Raw genomic sequence first — 18978 nt, forward strand, 5'->3', positions numbered from 1 at the left:
CGATGGGGTACAGCTCATGGAATGCAAAGGATGGAGAGCGAGGGCCTTTAGTCAATAGATCTGAACTCTGAGCGCCAAATGAAAGCAAACCAGCTCCCTCCACAGTACCGCCAAAACCTATAGATTATGTGTATGCACATCTGTTTATGTGGCACAATGCACATCTGTCTTCTTTGACAAAAGCAGAATGATGTGTTGAATTATTTCTGAGGGCAAAGAAAGAAATGGCCCAGAAGAACACTGAGTTCTGGGAAAGCTTTTTGTGAGATTGGTTAGGCATGGAGGTAAGGATGAAGGAGTGACGACAAGAGGAAATTGGTGAGAAAGTGAACAAACTCTTTATGGGGGTGGTTTTGTAGAGCAGTGGCGAGACCATTGACCTTAACAAGGTACGTTGTGAGTCAGTCTGCAGGTGTGGTTGGGAAATGAGGATACGTGTTGTGGAAGATTCCGTGACATGCAGCTGATGTCATCTTGTATCACTCGTGCAGTTCGACTGGGACTTTGGCACACATACTGTATACAGCACTAAAGTAGGATGATAACACTTTAAATGCATAATCCAGAACAAGCCAGCGTTGAAACTAACATGATTATATTGCTGAATGTATCAAATTAAAGCGGTCCTCAATTATTTAACTCAAACGTAGCTTCAACGTGCCGTGTAATAAGCTACTTCAGTCAGAACAAAGAACAAATATTACAAGGATATTGCAGACGCTGTCAGCTGGTCGTGACTGTGTGAGTTTGAGTTCTTCCTCACAGACCGCAGTTGTGGATCATTTATCCAAATCAAACAGCACAGCAGCTTCCTGTCTGGGAGAAGACGCGTTTCTCCCCAGGAGCTGGTGGACTGGTTGGTTGAGGTGAAACCCGTGGAGTCCCGTCTTATCGGTAGGGATGTTTGGGTTTTTTCCGATACTGGTCCTAAAACGATACTTTTAAAACGATACCGGTGCCTAAACGGTGCCTGAACCGATACTTGAAAAATATGTATGTTTTTCTTCAAATTGAACAATATATTAACCGTTTAAAGTCTACTATAGATATAAATAAATACAAAACACGTGCTCTTGAATTCGGCAAACACCAAATCAACCGAGGAACAAACACATATCCTAATAATCTCACTTTGTGTGTAGTACAGCCACACTTTTGAACATTTACCTTTCGGCATTTTCTCTGTTAAAAGGTTGATGGCTAGCTAGCTACTGTAGCTACACAAACGGTAGGCTATCGCTACCTGCTGCCAGGACGGTGTCATCAGTAGTAGTGTAAAAAAAAATATTTACATCGGCTCAGACACCGAAAGGAAGCACCAAAATCTGCGTTGCGTTTCGGTCCGGTAGGTAGCGGTCGTAATGGCACAGTTTTCGGTACCCAACCCTAGTTATCGGGTGCTACAGGATTTCACACCTATGATTTCCTCCTGTAGTGCGGTGTCAGTCATGAGAGAGAGTAAGGTCACTGCAACAAGCCCGGAAGGCCCATTTAAGACCCTTAGCAGCAGAAGAAAATCCCTTTTACCATTTTTAGTATTGACAAATGAACAAATAGAAGTGTTACTACTATACAATAACAAATATATATATGAGTTTAATAAGAGATCTTTCAAATTTAGAATTTCTGAGATTTTACAATCATAACCACACAAATAGCTTATAAAATAGTTATTTGATTGTTATTCAGTGTTTTTTGTATTGATCATATTGAACCTGACACACCACATGGTTTGTGACACAGAACCATCTTAGAAGTCGTCATACAAACCCTGATTGGATCCACCTGTGATTAATCCCCTACACCTCTCCAATAGTCTTTAATCCCTGCATTGTAGTGTATTCAGTCCAAATGGAATTAAGTAAAAAAAAACCTATGAACTATGAACACATTTTTAACAGAACCAAGGCTCACAATGGTCCCATGTCTGTCCATATTCACACACATTTTTTGTTCTATTTGAAAACATTGAGAATAAAAAAACTCCATGAGAGTTGAATAGAAAAGATCTCTTCTCAGACTGACTTTCAGTTAGAGTCTGTGCTGCATTCAGAGAGCTGTATCACCTCCAGATAATAAAACTCAGCACGGAGGAAACTCAAGACAAAAGACACCAATAGCACCACCACATCTCCATCAGTGCAGTTCCTCCTCAGCGGTACTGGCCTTCCCGTTGCCGTGGTAACACCGGGCATAGAAATGTGGTTGTGAGTGTTGTGAGTCAGAAGCTGAAGTAAATGTCCCTGAAACTTGTGAAAGATATATATCCGGGAGCGGAATAGGCAAAAGAATTCAACCAGAACTCTGCTCCAACATAAAACCTCTGCAGGCAAGGTGAGAGCCACACACACACACACACACACACACACACACACACACACGAACATCCACCTCCACTTGATGACGGTGTCTCTCTCTGAACACACGCACCTGTTCTTGAGCAATATCACGTTGTACCAGTTCTCATGGCGCTCTCTTTCAGATACGGATCGAAGGACTTTACATGATTTATTGATGTTTACAACCAATTCTGAATCATAACTTTTGCATCATACGGCGACTCAAACACTTTCAAATCTGATCATTTTCATAAAATCACTTTTGTGCATTCTCCAGAGCTTCATCACCGGCAAGGATGGAGGCCAGACATGTGGAAGAGGTCGTCCGAATTAGGCTCATCCTTCTTTTGATGCTTTCTCAGTATACGCTGAGATATTCTCAGAAGGTGAAAAACAATTCTGTAAAATGTAATCTGCATGATGTTATTCCCGCTCAGCCACAAGAGGTCAGGGCTGCATGCTTTTCGAGTCCTCAGTGTCTCCGTTAGTGTAAGCTCATCACAGTGCGATGCCTCACATTGTGTGTAATGGTCAAAAAGAGGATTACTGCATCTACATGCTTCATGCATCTCTTATTTTATTAGATTAGATTCTTAGACATATTTCTGCACGTCAGAAATAATAATGATGGCAGTGATTGGTTTGCGATCACTTTCCATCGGATGTATGTACCACTTGTCATTGATGTAGCTTACAGTCTCCTTTTTATCTGTTTCGTCAGATGTTCTTCTTCAAACAGCAGATTGAAAACTTCCATTTCTTGCGATTTTATACTTCTACTCTGCTACTTTTAAGAGGGAACATTTTTGTAACGCTTTTTACATCACAGCTATTTTACTTGACAAACTAAGATTCTTTTAGAGAAAGAAATCTTATAAAATAGGACGCACTATTGTAGATTTAACAGGCCAACAGTATAGGCTAGCTCCACTTCACTTACAATAATACATACACATGAATGCATTCGTAATAATTATCTAATAATATTGAGTAATTTTGCATTGAGCATTGAGTGGTTTCACTTTTTCCACTTTAGTGTAACTTCACTCCCAGGTCCGAGCTTAAGTCAACTTGCTGCATCATTTTAAGCTTAAACTTTGAAAGCAGGGTCGACAAATAGGACAGATACAGCAGCGTGGACAGTAGAAATATGACATGAGGCACTGAATTAGATGAATTTACAGTTTAACAGACCATAAATGGGACAAGCGTCATCATGAGTATCATGCAGCTCGTGAAATAGTCACACAATGCAATCTAATCTTTTTTTACACATGGACAGGAATCCGTCTTTATTGTGTCGCTCAATGCCAATGGAAAGTCAATTTGAATCCCTTTTTGTGGCGGACGCATAGATTACCTGCATCCACGTGACTGTGCAAGGGTCAGCAATTAAATATTGAAAAAGACCAGTTCAGAATGTGGGAGTTTTAAACCTCAGTGGTTTTGCTACCCAAACGTAACTATACGTAGTTACTTCAAGCCCAACCATGATCTTTTTCCGAAACCATACTTTGGTTTTGTAATGCAATGTCACCCCAAGAAAGAAGAAAATAAATTAGCTATTTCTCCTCCAAGCTGTTGTCTCATCACATTATGTTATTTATTATTGAAATGTTTGTCCTAGTTTTTGAGCTTATTCTTGTTCTTATTCTGAACTCAAGATGGCTAAATCAAGATACACGACTAAAGTTATCAGCCTGCATTTAAAACCAGATGAACTTAGTAATGGCTCTGATAATCCCTGGTGGTAGGTAAATAAAGGACTTAACTGTAACATTTGCCATCACACACCAACGCTGCAGCTCCCTGTCTGTTTCCTCCACACCTTCACAAGGATTGTTTCTGACTAACGTTAGCTGCTTCATGCCAATCAATGTATGATGTCTCGGCAGAGATATTGCTCGCTAACGCTAGCTCTGCAAAGTGCAAATGCTAATTTAGTACATTAACAAAAAAAAGTTACAAGTACCATGAAGGTCCAGATTTATAGAGGGCAGAACGTTATACAATGTGACAATCGGTGCCACCTGACAACGATAGAGAGAGAGAGAGAGAGAGAGAGAGAGAGAGAGAGAGAGAGAGCTAGCTAACGTTAGCCCTGCTTCGTGTTACACAGATGATTCATACACTCTTAATTACATATAGCGGTGCACTGCAGTGGTTATTGTAATCTGTTATATTCTGTAAATATGTATGCATGTTACAAGTTTGATGCTGAAGGGTCGACTTTGTCCATTAAAATGGGATCAACGTGGATATGATTAAACAATCCCTGAACCTCCACAGCTGAAGGTTTCGGTGCCTTCAGCCCGACGGCGACATCCCTGTTCGCTTCTGGCTGAACACCTTTGTGTCACACCCCTCCCTTTTGCTTTCTGTCTGTCTTCTCACCATCAATACTATTGCTGCTGATAAAGATATCATCTTTTTATTTCTTTCAACCTTAAGCTGAGACGTTGTTTTTCATGTACTGGTCAATTTTGAGATTTTTTACTATTTTCTTTCCAAAATATGTGTTTTCTCAGACTAGTGGAAGGAAAAAAAGAAGAACAAATACACATAAAGGTGATTACAGCTTTGTGTATATTTGCATTTGTAGATTTTTCCTACATTCACCACAATGCCTCATATATTTCAAACATTTTAGAAAACCTTTGAATACCAACACATAACTGTTTTAGTGCAACCAACTGGGGAAGTTTCATGTTGATATCTATTAGTCTATTTTGTCTACCCTATTCACTTGAAGTGTTTTCAAAATGTATGAATTTAAACATATTTTTAAAGGCTGTTTTTTTTTCTCAGACTCTGAGCCAGAAACCTCCACTGATTTATTCAACATGTATTACTAAAAACATGCAGACATTTTTATGGCTGTTGACAATATTTTCTAATTTTTTGAGTTATACAAAGAGATTTCCCAAATCCTCTCTGCAAAAAACATTGACTATCATAACAACCCAATGAAACAAGAATGTTTATCCTGGCTTTATCTAATGTTAAAATTTTTGTGCGGGATATGTATCCCACACAAAAATGAACACATATGCAAGGAACACATATTTGATAAGATAATGCCTCATTTGGATATTTCAATATTTTCAAAATGTTTAGAAGACTTGTAGTAAAAATAATAATTGTGTTAATTTAAGTAATCAACTGGGGGAGTTGCATTGGGATATCAATTCGTTAAAGGTTTGACCCTATTCACCTGTAGCGTTTCCCTTTAAAATGAGTACGAAGTAAACTGCAAGTTTCCTGTGTAAAACACATAGTTGCATATTGTTATTTGTGTGCCCAATAAAGTTTGAAGCTCATGCGTTTTGGGACACTTGATAAATAAACTGAGTATGCATTGCCCTGCAAAGTGAAGAGTCTATGAAGCTGCGCCCTCAGTCCTGCTGATTGCAGTGCAGTGGCCTAAGCCTCAGTGAATTCCCCTTTTGATTAGAACCACAAATAAAGCTTTTCTGGCCACTGAGCTGTGACAATAGACGGTCTGCTCTCTCAGTCCAGCCAGCCTGGTATGCAGGGAAATGACTGCCACAATGGGATGGCATAACACAAAGGCAGGACTTGTTTTTATCTGACAGTGCTGGGTTTTTAGCCCTGCTAGCAAAGCAAAGAGCCCTCGGGGCTTGTTTGGGTGTAAGGAATAGGGTGGACTCCAGGGGGCCACAAACAATTCATAATTTGATCACGTCAGCTTCTCAAATCAGCAGATCCCTGCTCGTCTTTTTTTGTATTTATTTATTATTTATTCTATGAGCTGAACACACGTTCAGCTCATAGACTTGGGTGTGCCTCTTCGACACATCTGGAAACTCAAATGAGAGAAGGACTATTACTATTTTATAAATTCAAACATAATTCGTCATATATTTAATGGCCATTTAAGAGTATTTGTTTTTGTCAACAAATGTTCATAGTACACATGTCCATAATCTGCTGTAGGCTTAGTCAACACATAGACGATATATATATTGAAGACATGTCCAAGGTGTTAAATGGATCACCTTCAAATACATGTATGCACAAATGAACTACATCACATTTATACCACTTTTTCTCTTGGATATGATACCGACTGTTTGTCTTTGTACATTTTGCAATTGTTTTAGCAATCTTGGTAGAGTTTGCAGTCAATATATATATATATATATATATATATATTACAAATGATACATTTAAATAAAAATGCAAGTAAAGTTTACAAACAGTATAACTAGACAGGTAATAATTATATATTATATTATCTATAAACTATTACAATATTTCGAAAAAACTGTATCTGTGTTGCTATAATTTCCTGAGATACTAACCTTAGTATTTCCTTCTTCATACCTGATGCTATGTGGAGGAGGAGGAGGAGCACACAAGGTGTACACGTGAACCCTCTGTTTTTGTATAATTTACTCTGATAAGCATTTGAAACTACAGCCCTGAGGTAATAATGGACCCCTATCACGACTGGTGTCCTATTTCAAAATAAAAACAAAGGTAGCGTGCTCCAAGCACGGCGCGCGCCGTTTTCTCCACCCCTTTTTCACCAAAACGGGATGGGTCTCCGCGAACTGGCTCCTCCCCCCGCCAATCACCGCGTGGCTGCAGGAGCACATCACGCCCTCTGTTCTCCGCGTGTACTTTGGGAGCTGGGACATTTTGCCTATGAAGGTAAACCGGTCCCTACTTTTCGTCACCGACAGCGACAAAGCTCCAGGCTGCTGACAGGCTGGCGTTTAACCTCTCCGAGCGTCAACCAGACAGACGTTTATTAGTTTAGAGTTTAAGTAATGAGAGATAAACACGTCCTCCCTTCATGCTTACTTTCAACAAAGAAGAAGTTATGGATATTTGCGACGGGAAGAAGAGGAGACAGGTAAGCGGCGGCGTGCGGGGCTGCAGGCGGAGCGTGGCCGTGAAGATGAAGCGGGAGGCGGGCAAAGTCCTCCGCTCCCTGACGGTGGACAACAACCGTACGGAGCCTATGGAGGCGGTAGAGGAGGAGGACGAGGACGAGGACGACGACGACGACTGCTTCTCCATTAGCTTCCTCCGGAACGACCGGCTGGAGCCCGCCGTGGCGGTGTCTCCGCGCTACAGCCTGCTGCGGGAGGTCGGCCGGGGGAGCTACGGGGTGGTTTACGAGGCCGTGGCCCGAAAAACGGGGGCCAGGGTGGCAGTGAAGAGGCTCCAGTGCGACGCTCCGGAAAACGTCGAGCTGGCGCTGGCAGAGTTCTGGGCGCTGACGAGCCTCGAGAACCGGCACCAGAACGTGGTCCAGCTGGAGGAGTGCGTCCTGCAGAAGAAGGGCCTGGCGCAGAAGATGAGCCACGGGAACAAGAGGTCCAAGCAGTACCTGCGCCTGGTGGAGACCTCGCTCAAAGGTACGCAGGCGGCTCTCAAACTTATTCCTCAGTGCAATAACAGTAATAACACACATGAGGAAATAATGCATCATTTTGGGAGCTGCAAAAAAAAAAAAAATATATATATTTATTTATTTATTTATTTAAGTGCTCCCTACACCAAGTGCATGTCTATTAATTCACAACAAATTGGCAGTGGTTTTGCCAGCTTAAGCTCTAAATCCCTTTTGAACCCCCGCGGTCTCATCCTTTCATTTAAGATCCTAAATGCAGCTAGAAAGTGGTGAATTGTCTTTGCACAAGTAAACACGCACTATAGATATGTATGTGTATATATATATATATTGGGGGGGGGGGGGGGGGGGGGGGGTACTGCAGCACGGATGAATACAATAAATACTGCTATGTCTGCACTTCAGCCTCATTGCCTGCAACACATATTTAGTGCATTTAAGAGTAACGTCTGTGACGTCGCTATACGTCGCCTATAGGCGGCCCAGAGAGGACACTGTGTCTCCCTCAGCCCGCGAGAGAACACCGTGTACTACTTGGCAGCATGCGAGCTAATGGCCTGGAGAGTTACATTCCCGACACTAAACCATGACGTTGCAGTGTGATGTGTGATGTTACAATTAAATGCTGCAGATGTGTTTTATGGAAGCTGTTTTTTTCTTTAAAAAAACAACCACTACCCATACATTTCTGTTTTTCATGGACGTCACCAATCCATTTTGACCTACTTCCCTTTGTTATTGCTCAGCACGCCTAACTGAAATGGATAGCTGGTGATTATATCTTCAAAGGATTTAACATAAAAATAAAATAAAATACCAATGTGTACCTGTGCAGTAAAAAAAAAAAAAAGTTCCTACTGAATCTTCACAGTGTTTGTCTTTTGGCTTTGAATAGCCTGGCTGTTACATAAGTGTCCTCATTCAGGCTCTTGAAATGAAATATTAATCTTGAGCCGACATCTTTTCGCGGCCATCAAACGGCCACAGAGGATGGTTGTAGGATTAACAATGCAAAGGATTTGTTTTTCTCCCTTTGTGCCCTCTTACCTGTTTGTTTTGGTCTATTTGACCTAGTTTCCAAAGTGTAAAGCCAAGCCCCACGCCAGGGCAAGCCAGCATGGGGGGGGCAGGACGCTGTTTGGACATTACCTCAAAGATATATTTTATATTAAAGAATTGATGTGTGAGAAAAATCCCCAACTTCTATTAGAGCCTGATTGATTAATTGTCCAGGCGGATTGATCAGCTCATATCAGCTTATTGCAGATACAGTTACAGTATAACGCCCATCATTTTACAGTCTCACCATCAGGGTTTCTGGTCTCAGAATCTCACAGCTCAGTTGTAAGATAATTAGCATGACTTATACTGTGCTGAAATGATTGTGAAAGCTGCACTGTACGTGTTTGTGCATCATTTGTACAAATGTACGGAGTGAGTGGTTTTAATGCTTGTCTTGCTGCTAGCGTGGAGCGCTGCTGGTTTGAGCTCCTAATGAACAGAGTAAATGTCACAGTTTGAATATCTCACTAATCAGGTCCTACCTGTCTATTCTGCCCGCTGCAGGGGAGCGCATCCTGGGTCACCCAGAGGAGCCGTGCTACCTCTGGTTCGTCATGGAGTTCTGCGAGGGTGGGGACCTCAACCAGTACATCTTGTCCCGCCGGCCCGACCCCCAGACCAACCGGAGCTTCATGCGCCAGTTGACGAGCGCCGTGGCGTTCCTGCACAAGAACAACATCGTCCACCGGGACCTGAAGCCGGACAACATCCTCATCTCGCAGAAATCTGGCTCGCCTGTTCTCAAAGTGGCCGACTTCGGCCTCAGTAAAGTTTGCGCGGGCCTCAACTCCAAGAACAGCGAGGAACGCCCCTCAGCGGGGGCTGGCGTCAGAGGCAGCAACCAGAACAACATCATCAATATAAACAAGTTCTGGTTGTCGTCGGCATGCGGCTCAGACTTCTTCATGGCCCCCGAGGTGTGGGAGGGCCACTACACAGCCAAGGCCGACATCTTCGCGCTGGGCATCATCATCTGGGCGATGATCGAGCGGATCACCTTCATCGACGCAGAGTCTAAGCGTGAACTGCTGGGCACCTACATACGGCAGGGCACAGAGATTGTACCTGTCGGGGAGGCTCTGTTGGAGAACCCCAAGATGGTTCTCCACATCCCTCAGAAGGCCAGGAGCCACATGTCCGAGGGAGTGAAGAAACTCCTCCAGGACATGCTTGCAGTCAACCCTCAGGACCGACCGGACGCCTTCCAGCTGGAGGTGCGGATGGACCAAGTCACGTGTGCTGCGTGACGGCGCCCACCTTCTCAAAACCTCTCCTCTTTTTTCCCTATACCAGTCAAAGAAGGGACCCGTTTCCTTCCCAGGTAAGCTTGACTTCCTTGATCACTCATCTGTGTGCTAATGCTCTCTTTAAAGCTGCAGTTGGTAACGTTGATTGTCATATTTGCTCAAACTTTAGCAACTAATCATCTGTCAAAAAAGCGAGTTTCTCTGCCTCCTTTTTAGTTTAAAAGATTCCCTGGGCCCGAAGCAAAACAACCAATCACACCCGAGGGGACGCAGCTGTCAATCACTGTCGGTCAACTTGGTTTTGGTTTGACTGTTTTGAACATGGCGGCAGGGTTTCAAACTTTCTAATTTGCAGCTAAACAGTTACTTCAGTATGTGTTAAGAGTGTTGATTCATATTTGATTTGTCAGTTTGATCGGCGTTCATGAGCAGTGATTGGCAGCTTCGTTAGAGACTCCTCGGCTCTGATTGGTCGTTTTTTTCATCGGGCATAGTGGAATCTTCCATGTGCCGTTAGGAGCACTAAAAGTAGGAACCAGATTGTTTTCACAGATTATCTCACCAACCTTGGCTTAAAGGGAACACTGGTCGTTGATAACCCAGCGCTGAAATCGGCTAATCTTCCTTTCAGTTGACACCATGACTTCGTCCCAGTCAGCGCCCCTCTGTTTGTAGCCACCGGTGGCGTGAAGTCACTGTTGTGGTGTACTGCATTTTAGAGTGTTTCCGAAACGTCCTGTCACTGCTCTTCTTTACAATGAAGAGAGAAGCCATTGTTTTGGTTTACCTCCAGTAGCCAGGCTGACATGTGTGAGGTTTCAGGAATGAAAAGTAGGTAAAGTATGCATGTTTAAATCTATCACCCTTCCACCATGACACACACCCACTCTACATCTGGCACGAGTTCTAGTTCAAACATGCATCGAATCCTGTGCAAGGGAATCCTTTAAAAGCATGATTCCAGTTTGGTAGAATTCACATCTTATTTTAAAGCTGATATTAGGGGATTCTGGATGTGATTTCTGGAAAGAGACTTTTTTTTCTTATTTTGGGAGAAGGCAGACATCTCTACGGCCAATATCTCCAAAACTAACTTGTGCTATATATATATATATATATATATATATATATATATATATATATATATATATATATATATATATACACAAGAAGGGGGGAAATATGTGTTTTCGATTGTTGGGGTGAACTGTCCCTTTAACTATCCTGACCTCAAGCCATGCCCTTCACTTATAGTTCTCAAGCTACGGAGTCCCCAAAGCTTGGCACGTCACCGTCGAGGAAACAGTCTAACAAGTGAGCACACAAAACCGAGCTATTGATAGAGATAACAAGATGAGTTAAAGTGGAAGGTAGCTCACATGAGGTGTTGTGGAAGGGAGGAGGGGTGGGGTGTGGTGGGGTGAGGGCGGCGTAAGAGCACAGCTACTGTATGTAGGCGGGAGGGGGGAGGACTCGAGCAGGGTACAGCCTGGGCCTGGGGCAAAACAGACATCAAATACACACAGTCAAGGTGAGAGAGACACACGCTGAATGAGAACAATGAGCTTTTATGAGCTGCTTAGAGCCAGTGTGAGAAAGTCAAAAGTTCAGAATTCATCTCTAATATCTATTTTATATTGCTGTGAAGTTCTCTCCTTTTAAACAACTGTATTTATTCAAGCTTATCACCAAAACAAAATTTTAGGGGGGAAATGCTCGTAACTTTTACTCAATCAGGACCAAGCCTCACCCACTTTCTAGAGACGGAAATCTCCCCCCCCCACCACACACACACACACACACACACACACACACAGGCAGAAGGAACTAACTTTGTTTCTGCTGCGCTGCCCGTGTTGGAGAAGTGACCCCATAATATGTTAATTGTCTCAGTTTGTTTTTTAGAGCAGAAACTCCTTGTCCCACATCAATCAGCTGCTGGGTGGATGTTCAGTGACCCGAAACCGTCTGTCTGTGTGTTTGAACTTGAACCAACCATTGACCGGGGCTAAGTCGGCATTTGTTTGACCATTAGCTCTCAATCCTGTGCTCATTATCTGTTAACCCCTTACTATAAAGGGGGGGCTTACACTACCGTCTCCAGACGACCCCGCCCGCTCGCCCTGTGACGTAACGCCTCTCGACCCCCGGCTGTCAGCAGGGTGGACTCTGAGAGTGTTGCGTGCTAGTCCGCTGCTGCAGATTTGCTTTGTTCTCGCACGACATGATGGGATGTTGCATGTTGCATGTTACGCAAGAGGAGAGGGAGTGGGACAGGGGGGGATTAGAGGCTGTAAACAAATATTACAGTTTTTACTTCACTACATTTATCTGACCGCTTTATATTATGTATTGTCAGTCTGAATCTACAAATGAACTAACCAGTAAATACAATATGATTTTAAGCCCACCTTTACTAGCTGCAACATTAAAGTGATAAACACCATTTTGCATGTACTTCACGAGTACTGAACTTTTAAGTACATGTTAATGGAAATACTTTTGTACTTTTAGGCTTCATTTGCATATTGTCGTCACAAAAAAATCTTGCAGTATGTTTTTAGTTCCTTATCTTGCCACCTTGTTCACTACTCTTGAGCGTACATGTCCGCCTCCCTCTACTGCGCTCCGCCTTCACCAGCTGTCGAATGCGTCATAAAAAGAGATTATCCACTACTACTGTTAGCAGGACGCTGCCTTTTTAAAATGTTCCTGTTTGCTTACAAGGGAACTATTCCTGGCACCATTTTCACAGTTTATGAAACTGAAAAATTAAAAAATAACCAGTTGCTCTTGCACTTTTTGCAGTTGCAGTGTTTGATGAGGTTTGGTCCCTTTAGTGTGGTTTCATTCTGTGAGGAGCAGGAGGTGATGGTCAGTCGTCTGTATTTTAGAAAAAAGAATGAAGATTAGATGCTGTGATCAAAGATTTGTTTTTCAGTGCAAACCTGTTCCATTGTGAAACATATATTATCTTAAACTAATCTTTGATGCATTTATACTAGGGTTGTCATAATTTACAAATTTTCCTTTTATTTTTTTCGAGAAATGCATTCTAAACCTCTTCATTACACTACAAAACCTAAATGAGGTGGCAGCTGGCTCTTGGCTTTATTGTATGCCAGTTCCAGAAAATCTATTATATTACATCTATCTGTAAATATCAATTCTAGTTTTTTGTTTGTTTAAAAGGTACAAACGTAAGAAGAAAGCAAGTACTACTCGCCCGTCTTCTAAGCGGTTACGTCTCCCGTCAGATCTGGAGAGATGTTTGTTGACATGACGCAGCGCTTGAGGTCTCTGCCGTCATTACGGTTATTTCATTATTCATATTTCAGCCTGACCTACCGGAACATTTCATTTTCAGTAAGTAGAAGTGACAATGTGTGACTCCCTTCTTGTGGTAGTGCTGTTTTTTTTTAAATAAATACTAAATATTTAATGGCATACATCAGGAATATGAAAGCCTTATGAAATATAAAAATATAAATAATAATAATATTTTCAGCATCATATCGTCACCATCTGTTTTTAGTGACGGCCCCCTGCCCATCTATCCTCCTTGCCCCGCCACCCCCCTCATTGCTGGACAATGAGAGTGCCGCTCCTGGTTCAGGGCTTATGGAGGCCTGCTTCTGGAACATTTTGTCCTCTCGCTGTCTGCCAGCTCCGTGCAGCCTCTGTCTAAACCAGGCCAGGGCCCTGTAAGCTCCGGTCCCACACGTGTACGCAGTCCTCACTCTGGGAATCCTTTTTGATTCCACCGGCGGCGAGGACAGGCTTTTTACAAGTCGAGGCATTGCCAGGGTGTTGTCCTCGCGCTGCACGCATGAGCTTCCCCACTGTAACAAACACACGGAGGCCTTTCAGCAGGGTTGAGGAATTTTCTCAACACGCAGACAAAAGACAGCGGGGTCTGAGAGGATGCTGATGCGGCTCCCCTAAAGGAAATTAGTTTGAAGGCCGGGTACGCTATGTTCTGCGTTGGCTCAGTCAGGAGGGGTTATTAGAGAGGGGCTGAGAAACGCCAGAGGGAGGCCACCTTTATACGGTTTTGGGAGTGGGTGTTTTGAGCGCATTGGCGTTCTTATGCAACCTGGTTGTAAAAGTGAGCATTCAGTGGCTAAAGAGGTTGTACATATTTTCTTTCGGGCCCTCTGGGTTCAGAGAGAAAGAACTGCCAGAACGAGTTCCTACACAAGCGTTTCTGGTGAAGCACATCTTTGTGTTTTGTTTTTTATTTTTGTGTAATTGGTTCTTTAAAAAACAACAACTCTGGAGCCTTCCATCACCCTACACTGTCCAGGAAACCCCGTCATCCCACGGTGCTCTGGAATAACATGGATCCTCATCTTTTCCACTCCGCTGTCCCCATTCATGGTGGCTATGTTGGACCTAATGGGCTGTAAGCTCTTCACACCGTGTTAATCTCCTCACAGTGTGTGCACCATCTATCACAGTCTGAGCGTCCCAAGCCACTGCTGGCGCCGTACGTGGTTGTATTTGGGCCTCGAGGTGGATTGTCTTCGGTTCTCTAGGACACTGTTGTATCGACAGCTCCTAATATTTGAGCACCAGAACTGACGGACTGACGGAGTGCACTTTGACCTTTTTAAATCCATCCATCCATCCATTTTCAACCGCTTATCCGGGGTCGGGTCGCGGTGGCAGCAGGTTCAGCAGGCCGACCCAGGCTTCCCTCTCACCCGCAACACTTTCCAGCTCATTCTGGGGATCCCGAGGCGTTCCAAGGCCAGCCGGGAGATATAATCCCTCCAGCGTGTCCTCGGTCTTCCCCGGGGTCTCCTACCAGTTGGACGTGCCTGGAAAACCTCTAATGGGAGGCGTCCAGGAGGCATCCTGACTAGACCTTTTTAAATAATAGATGAAAAGAGACACGGGCCGCATCTGTTGCAGGGGCCCGGGATGCCCTCCCCTCCCTCCGATATTACTTCAGGGTTTCATGGATTCGCTCCGTCGTCGCTGCCATCGACTTTTCGCTCTGCCCCGAAACTAAATGAGAGCATAAGAACTTCAAGATGGCAGGATTACCCGCGGGGCACAGATGGTGGAACAAACAAACAGAGAAACAAACCAAATATTTGCCTTTGTTCACTTTTAGTTTGAATTTTTAAACCGTACAGAACCAGAATCCCTCATTTCTCATTGTCTTCTTGAGGCTTTATAGACAGAAAGTGTTCAGTATTTAGATACATATTTTCAGCCTGGCAGGCATTATTCTAGATAACTGATCATGACAGAATGCTGTTTTACTAGAAAGCATAAATCCTGAAAGTCCCCGTTTATCTGTCGGTAACATTACTGAAAAACTACTGGTCCGATTTTCTTGGCACTTGGTGGACGGGTGTAGCGTGGGCCAAGGAAGAACGCGTGGCATTTTGGTGTGGCTAACAGCGCTAACAATGGCAGCAGTGCTGACTGAGCTAACGGTGTGAACCCGGGGGAGGGGGAGTGTTGGTTCAGCCACCGATGATAGGGAGTGTGTTATCACAGCTGACAGCAGCTATGTCTTTACAGAGCCAATATTTGTCTGCTGCTATATATATCATCTGAATGCAGCATATAGAACCTTTGACATTGTGAGATCAGGGCATTTGTTTTTTGGCGGAGCTCTGCGCTCTCAGAGTGCCCTTCTAGTTATTTAAGGTCCTCATCGTATTGAACAACCTCTTGCTATTTGCTGGGAATGCTTTGTCAGTTTTTGAATCAAGAGGAACTGGGAGGTGCACACCTTTTTAAACTGACATAATGAAGAGTTCTAACGTGAATGAATGCCAAGAGGAATGTGTTGGTTTGCCACAAGGCCCACAAAACCACCCGGGGCTCGTGAAGAAACGGCACACCCGCTCCCTCTCCAACTGGTTATCACAGAGAGCTGTGAGAGAAACCAGCCCCCACCACTTCCCCAAACATACCGGTCTCTGCTGGTTTTTTAACGAGGTAGTCTGCGTTTGGGTTATGCAACGGCAAATGGCTGGCAGGCGGGCTGAGGAGGCAGCCGGCCTCAGTCTGTCCAGGATCTGCAGGGCTCAGACGCTCACCTTGTTTTCTTTGTCCTGCCTATTTATGGAGCAGTAATATCTCCCACAGGGAAATAAGCAGAACAATGATGTGTTGGCTTCAGAAAGGGTTCGACAGAGAGCTTTAAACAATTCTAGATGTCTTTAGAACACTTACTATGTGGACGCGTTAACACACTGGACCTATTATGTATCGAAAATGTAAAAACAGCTGCTCCTACTCTGTGTTTCTCTGTGCCTGTTGCCCGTTGGTAGCATTGTTAGCTTCTAGCCGGCGGCTCAGCCGTCTCCAGGTTGAGAGCCACGTGGAGGCGATGGAAATGCTATTATATTCTGTGTTGTGCACCTTAACTGTAAATGTTGTACGTTTTCTGGAAAGAGCTTTTCACTGTAGGAAAATGTAGATGCGTGATCAATTTTCAACCTAAAATTAGTGCAATAAACTCTGACAATTGTTTCAGACTTTGGCTTCTGTTTTTCTACAGTCAGAATCATATTACATAGTTATTTGCAGGACACTTCCCAGCATAATTATTCAGAAATGATAGAGCTGCTAAAGTAAAAGCCTGACTACTAAAGATAGTTAAATGGTCCATGTGGGACAGTTTGGGTTTGTGCCTACTTTTTGGTCCCAGACTAGTAAAGATGGAACTTTTTATTTTACTAATAATCATAGGAGCACAACCCGAAAAAATGCCTCAAAAAAAGGTTCCCTTCTGTCTAGAAATCTGTCGCAGTCCATTCAGCAGATGAAAGTTTGTCATGCAAGCGCTCCTTCCAGTTCTTTGTTTTAAGTGTTTGTGTGTGTTTTCAACCGCATGCTCTTCAGTCGTTATTAAGAGTTTCCAGATCATAGCGGCTTGCTTTCTCCTGTTTAATACCAGCTCTACTCTGGTAGAAAGCACAGCAGCAAACAGATAATTATTCCAAAGGAAGACCTTCCTCTTTATCAAAGCTTTGCTGATGAGTGGCGTACGGTAACACTGGACCGTAGTGGCAAACATTTACTGAAGAATTAAACCCAATACCTCCTAGTGGCTTTCGTTCACTGTAGGAATTCCGATTGTAATAATAAAAAAAAGGGTCCGTGTTGTCCTCAGTCGGACTGTGTGGGGTCACGTACCCATCCTAGGTGAGGTGCGTAGTCAGGTATGCGAGACATGCTCCTTAAACACGAGGCCTGAAGGTTCACACAGGTACAACATTCCCTCACAGCTGCTCTCGTAAAAACAAAACTGTGCTGAAGAATTAGAGCCACACCAATGATTTTAGGCACCTTGGGGCACCACGAGTCCATCGTGGCTTGTCAACAACAGATTTCAGAGGACGATGGTAACAGATCGATAGCGCCTGGCTTTTAGCATGTCAAGATACTTTATGGCCTCACAGCGCTGCAGTGATTGATGTTAGACGGATGAAACCTGTCGACTGAACGTCTTTCTCCCTCTTCCATAGCACCATATTGTGAAAGCTATACTGTATTACAATTTAAACAGACGAGGAATTCAGAGTGCTCATCCTCAGCAGTGACATAAGCACTTTCCTGACCCACTTGTGTTCATACCATGTGCTGTGAGGCTTATGCAACCCATGAGGAGAGCAACAAACCTCTGCTAGCACAAGCTGTGGCACGCCAGCCTGCTGGGCTATTATTAGAGCTGCAGCTGGACACACATCTACAGGCAGGAGAGACGCCCAGGGTGTCAGGTGGGGCTGCATGCGGAAGCAGCGACTCCGGGGCTGCCGGCCGGTCTGTGACGTAGCAATGCTGTTTTTGCTCTTCTCCCGACTGGCTTCGCCATCGATTTGCAGACAATAGTGCCATCCATCACCTGCCCAGTACTTTTAGAAAGTGATTCCAATGAACTAAACAGGCGTCTCAGGTTACCAACTAACCTGTATGGTGTGGCGCTGGGCAATATCGATATTAAATCAATATCTTGACGCGAGACAGGATATTGTTTGAGTGTTTGGATATCGTAATACAGCATGAGGCTGCATTACAGTACAGTGATGTCATATTCTGTCTCTCACTAGAATGGTATGTACCCACTCAGTCGTTGTACGCACATTACTGATGAGTATTTATCAGTGAACATTTTGTGAATGCAACACCAGTCAACTCTAGGATATAGATATCGAGGTATTGGGCCACAGAAACCCGATGGTAGGCAACAATGTTATCAAACCTTTTTCTTGTTGCTATGCTGACCTGTTCATACTTTGTGTCCCTGCAGCTTTGTTTACTACATGGACGTGGACTCCGATGGAAACTTAAGACACTGACAAACTGAACTGTGAAGAATCCACAATCATGATTTGAGCGGGAAGCGATGGACCGGCCAATGATTCCAAAACTCTGGGACGGGAACCGTATGCAAAAACCAGACACAGCAGTGCACTTCTGGCACCACGCAGTTCCAGGTGGAGCTGAGGACATTTAACTGGTAGATGATGGATGTGACGAGCAGGTTCATGACATGCGTTGTTTTATATTTGTCGATGTTTGGCCCCAACAGCCCCAGTGTAGGCCTGCTCTCCCTTTTAACATGTGTAATGTAAAGGTAACGTACTGGACTGTACCAGTACCTTGAGGTCAGAGCGTCACTTTGCTGGTGATGGTCTGTGAATCACGAGGAACAACAGACGACACTACCAGTGTGCTGCCCCGCCCTGTACAACCCCGTGCCTTAAAGATGATTCACACCAAGTGCGATTGGACCTCGAGTTAAAACAATTCAGTGAGTTAAAACTCACACAAAAAATACACTTTTGTCTCACGCAGGTTTACTTTCTGCAGATAAAAACACAGTGGACGATATAATATTTGGCTTTCAGTGATGTCACGCTTTTTAACAACAGTCCCCCAGGGGCCGCAATAAAAAAAATAATAAAGAAAAAGC

The 18978-nt window shown here is 43.8% G+C and overlaps 1 protein-coding gene across 1 annotated transcript; it reads left to right on the forward strand.

Moving 5' to 3' along the window:
• Window positions 1-7161: 7161 nt before the first annotated feature.
• Window positions 7162-18383, forward strand: stk35 (serine/threonine kinase 35; the record flags this gene model as incomplete). Its single annotated transcript, XM_079225698.1, has 3 exons — window positions 7162-7729; window positions 9292-10108; window positions 18313-18383. The coding sequence occupies 2 exons, from the start codon at window positions 7162-7164 to the stop codon at window positions 10032-10034; spliced, it is 1311 nt and encodes a 436-aa protein (XP_079081824.1). The 3' UTR covers window positions 10035-10108; window positions 18313-18383.
• Between the last annotated feature and the right edge of the window lie 595 nt (window positions 18384-18978).

The sequence above is a fragment of the Taurulus bubalis genome (assembly GCF_910589615.1).
Source record: "Taurulus bubalis genome assembly, chromosome: 11".
Classification (NCBI taxonomy): Eukaryota; Metazoa; Chordata; class Actinopteri; order Perciformes; family Cottidae; genus Taurulus; species Taurulus bubalis.